At 25.8% G+C, this 9,516-nt stretch overlaps 2 protein-coding genes across 3 annotated transcripts in view; one reads left to right on the top strand and one right to left on the bottom strand.

Moving 5' to 3' along the window:
* Window positions 1-3,474, bottom strand: part of Etfb (Electron transfer flavoprotein beta subunit) — an 11,093-nt gene extending 7,619 nt beyond the window's left edge. Inside the window, 2 exon segments of the mRNA XM_086534869.1 lie at window positions 20-113; window positions 3,374-3,474. Of these exon segments, the coding sequence (XP_086390995.1) occupies window positions 20-113; window positions 3,374-3,427 (148 nt within the window). The 5' untranslated portion in view covers window positions 3,428-3,474.
* PTPMT1 (protein tyrosine phosphatase, mitochondrial 1) overlaps window positions 1-9,516 on the top strand; it is a 21,453-nt gene that overhangs the window by 2,163 nt on the left and 9,774 nt on the right. The window lies entirely within an intron of this gene.

The following is a 9,516-nucleotide window of genomic DNA, read 5'->3' as shown; positions in this document are numbered from 1 at the left end:
ATCTTCTTCTCCTTCAGACGGACGGCTTCTTCAATTGCAATCTCGTCGAAGGGGTTCATCGAGTGCTTGACGCCATCTGTCACCACGCCCAACTTGTCGGGACGGACGCGAATCTGTAATTTTAATACTTGCCTTAACAGAAGTTGAAATTTGGTTTCAAACCAGTTCTAACAAAATATCAGGATATGATTCATTCTTCTGTCTTTCTTTTCCTGGTTGTGTATTGTATTTTTGGTTGTTAATGCATCCTCTTGCAAAATAATCTATACATTACCATGGCTGTATGATAACAAATTATTGCTTAACCTGCCAATATGAGTTTCCAAATTGTTCTATAATTTGCTTACATTCCTCAAAATCATCAAAAACGTTCAGATTAAAAAAAAGGAGGATTCTGAATACTAGAAAAAAACAAACTGCATTAAAAATATGAACAATTTATAAAGTATGGATGAGTATTTCTGTCATACCTATACACCACTGGCAGTCCATGAGTTTTAAAAAAAATACAGGAATATGAAAACCTTTTCCTTTCTCATCAGGTGAAACAGATCTTGAAAAATGCTCACCAAACCAACCTTCAAGAAACAAGAAAGACTAAGACGGAGGAAAGGAAAAACCCAGAAACCTCAATGGAAAAAAAAAAAAAAAAGAAAAACAGAAACCAACAAAAATATTTGCATCAATGAAATTCCTGTCCTTGGCACCACTGAAATCATAAATATTTGAACTCACGTCTGACTAAAGGTTAAGCCGGCTACTCTTGTATTAGATTTTCTCAACGGGAATCATTCTCAGTGTATTTGTTACAATATACCCAATGTTTGCAATTTTAATGGTTTTGATTATCTGACAACAATAAAATTTTCTTTTATTATGCCATGATATTGAGATGATTTCTACATGTCCTGTATTTCATCCACCTGCTGTACAATCTCTCAATGGAACGCCTCAGAATCCACGTTACTATAGAAAAAAAAATATATTCTTGTTTTCAAAGCTTTATAACTAATGTAATAAAACTGGAAGCAAGACAATTTGAAAGAATTTGTTGCATCAACAAGCAACTTCAAAACAGTATCTTTTCACCATTTTGTTTCTATCATTACAAGTATTATCCCATTGCATACGGGTGTCATGACATACATGACGTAGGAGCTTTGGCCAGACGACAGGCATCATGACGTACATGACGTTTGGGTATTTTGGATCACTGTGCTAATTTATTTTGCTATGAAAAAGGAATGAGTGATGATGGCTACTCCAGTCATAATTACTATAATTACCGTAATATCGTGCTAGCTTAACGTCCAAAACCAAGATGGCACCACTTTTTCCTAGCACCAGCAGGAGAGAGAGCCTTGAATGGCACCCATCCACGGTCTCAAGCAAGCACCGTCTCTATAGAGCGATGGCACACAATAAGTTGATGAACCGTTGCTCTAAAGTACCACCGATGAAGGATGTGCAGAACGAGATGAGGAAGATGACTCAATCCATACCCAGTGTCTAAAATGTGCTCCTGTGCCAATATGGATGCCTTTCACTGTGGCACTCACAGTCACAAGCACAGGTTTCATTCCTCTTCCCTACCTCTTCTTGTTATCTTTATTGTAGGTGGTTATATGTCTCGTATTCATTCATGACAGCACAAAAATACGAAAAAATAAAGTTGCCTTTTGTCCTCTCATAAAACAGCAATACTTCTATCACACTGAGTATAAAGGAAATAATGAGCTAATATGGATAATATACTACAATTTTAGTCAACTACAGCACTGATAGAGCCTGTCATATGGCACATATAAGTCTCTAAACACAATAAAACACAAAAAAAATCAAACAAAAACCGCTCTAGTTTTACAATGAATGACTGAAAGAGTGGGATGATTCAAATTATATTGCTTCAAGCGGTCTCTCTCTAAAATAAAACCTATCCTGGAGGCTGGACAAGCAAATTTATCTCTGTCTGCAATGGGTTAAAAGGCATTTATAGAAAGTACAGTACCTCTCCATTATAAACACCTTTCACTTTCATTTGCCACATGATAGCGGTAAAAGTGAACAAGGAATGTGGTGGTAATGCATTTAGTTATAAACAAAAAACTGAGAGATGATTATGGTAGCATTTTGTTCATATCCCTGTATCCTGCATCGAGTCCGTAAAGTTATAGTTACGGTAGTCCTTGTTGTAGTTCCTTACCGAACTTACTCATCATCCATTTACCACCACTAGAATAAACATATATCTTTACAAAAATTTTACTAATGTATGACTATCTCATTCCTGTTATCCTTCTAGCATCTATGTTGCTCTTGACATTTTCTTGACACAGTTTCACCTCCATACCCACTCAAGCAAAAGGCTGGAAATTGTGACATGATGGATTTAATTACATATGATAATCTATACTAATATAATACATTTTGCAGGTCTCATGATATGAAATTTAAAATTTGTTATGATAAGATTGACTATGCAAAAAGGCAAGGAATATACTCACATAAGTATTCCTGACTGGATGATCAGTCAACTAGATATTATTCTGAAGTGAACTATTATCAAAAAAAAAAAAATGAATAATAATAGCGACATACACAAATCAAAAGATATCCATCTTAATACAAACATCAATTACATCAAAGACTTTAAACAATAACTTCCAAAATAATAACATCAATACCAAACAAGTTATATATACCAAAATAACAAAAGTACCCAGAACATGATGCCTTAATATAATACCCTAAAACATGTTAATCTTAAGCTGCAAACTTCCTAATATATAATTTCCTTGACATTCAGTTCTAAAGCCGTTAATCCTATCATGCAATTGAAAGCCAGAAAGTGTTATCAGAAATTATAAATATAATCGTGGGAACACATTGAAAAAATCAACAGCTGATAAGACAGCATCTGAATTACCTTTTCAGTAAGGAATAATTAATCTATTTAATTTCTTGTTGTTGATGTGTGGTGAAAACTTAATCTGTAAGTTGTTTATTCTTTAATTTTTGAAATGTGTTGATATGTTAATAATTTATTAAATGTCCTTTAAAGGTAACTTGATGTTCTATCTTTCAGCTACCAAGGTTATTTTTTACTATGAAGTGGCGTTTTCTTTACAATCAGATGACTACATTCCGTAATTACGGATACGTCTGATTACGTCATGAATGACAAAGTACCTTTTCTCCCAATTATTCAATAAGAAAAAAGAAAAAAACAAAAAAAAGATAAGAAAAAGTAAGTAGTTCTACGTCTCTTCGCCGACCACACTCAGACCTCCATATCTCCCGACTTTTCTTAATCCCTTATTCCTTCCCTCCGCTTTCTCTACTTCCCCTTTCATTCTCCCTTCCCTTCGCTCACCTTCACGGCATAATCGATCACCCTCTTGCACCCAACGAGGACTTTGAGAGACATTTTTGAGGCGGAGAAGGAACGCGATCACAGGTCTTCCTCGTTGGACAACGCTCCCTCGGCGGCCGACACTGAGACGAGCGAGTTGAGTGGAATTGTGTAATGGTTGAGTTCTTTTATAATTTTTTTTGTTTTCTTTATGGGGTCTGTTCTTCGCGGGAGGGTCTTTGGGTGTTTTATTCAGGGGATGGGCTGCAATTTTTGTCGGTTTTTACCTTGTATTCATAGAGGTGTTTGATGGATATGTAGTGTTTTTTTGTTGAAGTTTGGTGTTGCATGTTTGGAAATGCTTTATTTGGCTACAGTATATATATAGCTCGATATTAATTGGTTAAGTCCATCATCGACAATATTCCAGCTACTCTCCGCATATGAGACCCAAGATGAAGCTATTAGATAAAGCCCAAAATCATATATTTCACAGATGAGGAAATCGAAGTCAAAGCCCCAGAACCCGAACGCGTGTCGCTTTCCATGTATCACGGTACCCGAATACAGCTATACGCCGACCCGACCTGTCCCAAACTGTCATTCTCCAGCTGATCTTATCGTGAAATATTCGCCCCAAAAGACGCATAAGTGGTTCAGAACTACATAATGTCCATCTCGTGATGGCCGCTACAAGTGTCCATTGTCGTCGTTCACCTATTTTGCATATGATGGCTCTATTCCAAAGTAAGTCATTCGGTTCTGAGAATTCCCGGCGATTCTTGAGTCATTTATATTTTTGCCTGGAGTTTCCGGTGTTCTGGCTCGGGTATTTTTAATGGATTTGGAGGTCAATAGCAACAGGATTGGACTGTATTCCGCCAATTCGACTGTGAAAGCTATAATCTTCTAACATAATGGTATGCTTTACGCCAGAAGATAATTGCTGATTATTGCTTTCCTTAACTAAACCTTTTGTAGATCTATAGTTGAGAGATCATTATATCAAATGGTGAATTTAGATTTAATTCCATTCGCTTTATTGTACCTTTAGACAGCTTCATAGTAAGCTTGCGAAACATGTTAAACTACCATTGATTTAGCCTATAGTCAAGTCAGCCTGCCTGTATGTTCAGGTCAGCGGTAAATGTTATTGACATACCTGTAGTGCCTTTGAAACTGGGACTTTTGCTCATGATTATATTAATTGTATTCTATCCAAATTCACTCAGAATTTTTTTTGTGATTAGAGCCATTACTGTGAGAAGCTTTTCTCCCCCCCCCCCTTAACCCTTTGGCCGCGGTATTTTTTAATAAGTTTATACAGCCTTGTGTCGGTATTATCACATATGGCCCGGCCCATCTGCATCTAGGCCTATTGCTTGTCTTGACGGCAAATAATGCCATCCATGACCAGTGGGTTAAAGGCTGATAAATGACGACACCAATGCCATCTGATTCAATCTTGCGGCTAGTCCATATTAGATGTTCCATAGCGACGTGTTACTGCGTAATTATCCATGAGTAATCTCAATAAGCAGTATTATTGTGATAGATATAGAGATGTAAGAATGCAGAATAACGTCTACGCGAATATAGACATTTGAAGCTTCGCTTTTGATATTAAGACAATCATGGTACTAAAGATTCCCATGTGATTGATATAAGGATTTAATAAAGATATATCAGTCATATTTTTGTTAATGCTGGTGAAAGTTATCATATGGTCTAATTCATTACTTTGTCTAATAATCTCAATTTTAGTGCCCACTTGATGCCATTCGGTACCAATGTTACGCCGTATTCATTACTTGATCACTGCGAACTAACTTAAACAGAAGAAAAACCGTAAGGGTACTTAAACAATCACAAATTCACATGAATGACGACAGGTATTCCGTCCTACCATCCTTGCACAAGTTCATCTGAGTGGCTCATTTTCCTTATTCCCTCTCACCTTTTCTCGAATTTCCATCAGCTTTCTCACGTATCCATCCTCATACACATATACATATAATCATATACATAACATTTACAAATTTCCTTTCTATATACATATACAGATTCAGAGACATAACATGACATATCCATATACATATATATATATGAGATATATATATAAGATAAATAATATATGTTATTATAATATATATATAAAATATATACATACAGATTCTACTAAATATATACATGACATATATAATATACTTATACATATACAATATATATATACACATATATATAACATATAGATATATTAATAAAAAAAATATTAATATAACTATATATATATATTACTATACTATATATAGAATATATAATATATATATACATATATATATATATATATATATATATATATTTATTATATATATAAAAATACATAGATTATACATATACATATATTATTTATAGATATAATACACGAGAGTATATATATATAATATATATATATCCATATATATACAGATAATACATATAATACAATTTATATATACAGATATATATATATATATGTATAAATATATATATATTATATTTATATAAATATATATAATAATGTATACTATAAATGTATTTATATATATAAATATATATATACATATATATTATAAAAAAAAAATATATATATATGTATAGAACATATATTAAAAAATATATGTATATAAATATATATATATATTACATATATGTTATACTTAATATATATATATATAATTACATATATATATATATATATATATATATTTATATATATATTATATGTATATAAATATATATATAATGTATATATATAGATATATATATTAATGTATATATATATATATATATATATATATATTTAATGTATAATTATGATATATAGGTATATAATATATATCAAAATATATATATAATGTATAAATAAATATATATATATATATATATATATTATATATATTTTTAATAATGTATATATATATATATATAATTGTATATATATATAAAATATATATAATATATATATGATATATAATATATATATATATATATAACATATGTATTATATATATATATTCTGTAATAATATATATATATATATATATATCAATATATATTATGTATATATAATAATATAAATAACATGTATATATATATATATATATATATAATATATATTATATATGTATGTATAAATATATATCTTATACTGTATATATATATAATGTATATATATATATAGATATATATATATATATATAATATAATGTATATATATATAACTATATTATATATATATAATTGTATAAGTATATATATATATATAATGTATATATATATATATTATATATAATATAATTATATATATATATATATATATATCTATATATATATATATAATATATTAAATTATATATAAATACATATATAAATGTATATAAAATTTATAATGTATATTATAATCTGTATTATATAAATATATATTTCTAGAGATACTGTATATATAGTAGAATATATATTGTATATTATATATATTTATATATAAGATATATATAATGTTTTAGAATTTATATAAATGTATATATATATATATAATGAATATATATAAATATATATATATAAATATAGATATAATATATAGATATATATATTTTTAATAGTATATATCACTTTATAAAATGTATATAATATATATATATATAATATAATATATATATAGATATATATATATATATATATATACTAAATGTATATATATATATAATGTATAATATATACATATAAATATATATATATAGATAGATATATAATAATGTATATATCTATCAATATTAATAATATATGTATATGTATATTTATATAGATATATATAGCATATATATAATATAATATATAATAAATGTATATATAATCTTATACATATATATCTATAATATGTATTGGTGTATATATTATATATATATATATACATAAAATAGATAGTATATATATAGATAAATTATATATATATAATAATATATGTATATTATATTATGATGAATATATATATATATTATTCAAATATGCTAGTGATATATATATATAGTATAATATATATATATATATATATATAATATATATATACATACTTATAATGTATAATACAGTATGTATTATATGTATAATGCATATATATATTTATATCATAGATAATAATATAATATATATATGATATATATATATATAAATATACATATATATATATATACATATACGTAATTATCACGATATAGCGGTGTAATATCTGTATATGATCTATATATTCTTTTATATATATATATATTATATATATATATATATAATGATATATATATAATATATACATATAGTATATGTATATAATATATATATATAATATATATATATATATATATATATATATATAGTAATATATATATATATAATTATATATATACATATATATGTATATATCGATATCATATATATATATATGTATATATAATATATTATATATATATAGTATAAATATACATATATATGTATAATAATATACATATATATGGTTATATATAATAAGACTACATATATATGTAAATATAATATATGACATATACATATAATATGTAAGAGTATATATATATACATATCAATATGTATCATATATATACATAATACTATATACATTATAGTATGTATAAATATACATATATAAGTATATACATACTATATGTATATACAGTAGTATATGTATACGTACATATACATTATATACATAATATATGTATATTAACATATATATGTTATATACATATATATATATACATATACATATATATATATATATACACATATATGTATATATATGTATATACATACATATATATACATATACATATATACATATACATATATACATATACATATATATACATGAATCACAAAAAAACACAGTAATGTGCACATAACAGAATTAATAACACTGCCAGTAAAAGAAAGGAAAAACTTTTTCACTTTTTCATGAAAGTTCCTTTCGCCTGAAGAGGAACTTTCATGTAAAAGTTCGAAACGTCGCAAGTTTTTCCTTTCTTTGAGTGGCAGTGTTATTAATATATATACATATAGATATACACATACATATATATATATATATATATGTATATATATATATATATATATACATATATATATACATATATACATATATACATACATCATATATATACATATACATATATATACATATACATATATATACACATACATATATATACATATATATATTTATATGTATATACATATGTATATATGTATATATATGTATATATATATATATGCATATGTATATATATGTATATATATATATATGCATATGTATATATATGTAAGTATATATATATATATATATATATATATATATATATATATATATATATATATATATATATATATATATATATATATATATATATTGACTGGAAAAGATTGAGAGAGGCCTACGTCCTGCAGTGGATTGATACAGGCTGATGATGATGATGATATAATATAATATATCTTATATATATTATATATATATATATATATATATATATATAATATATATATATATAATTGTGTGTGTGTGTGAGTTTATATGTATAATATTATATATATATATATACATACTATATATTCTGTGATATGTATATATATGTATATATATATTATATATATTATATATATACTGGTAACTTTATCGTATATAAATAATATATAAATATAATATATATATATATATACTATATCTATATATATATTTGTGTTGTGTGTGTGTGTGGTGTGGTGTGTGTGTATATTTGTATATTAAAAGTAAATATATGTATATTTATATATATATATATATAATATATAATATATATATATATATATATATATATATATACTATATATATTTATTTATGTATATATATATATAATATATATATATATATATATATCTATATATATATATATTTGTGTGTGTGGTGTGTGTGTGTTCGTGTGTTGTGTATATATATATATATATGTATGGAATCAAGGACACAAGACCTTGAATGACTGGAAAAGAATTGAGAGAGGCCTACGTCCTGCAGTGGATTGATAACAGGCTGATGATGATGATAATATAATATAATATATAATATAGTATATATATATATTATATATAT

This window comes from Penaeus japonicus, unplaced genomic scaffold (assembly GCF_977035675.1).
Source record: "Penaeus japonicus unplaced genomic scaffold, GWHDUDI00000001_assembly GWHDUDI00000042, whole genome shotgun sequence".
In the NCBI taxonomy this organism is placed as follows: domain Eukaryota; kingdom Metazoa; phylum Arthropoda; class Malacostraca; order Decapoda; family Penaeidae; genus Penaeus; species Penaeus japonicus.
This window is presented reverse-complemented; position numbering and strand designations above follow the sequence as displayed.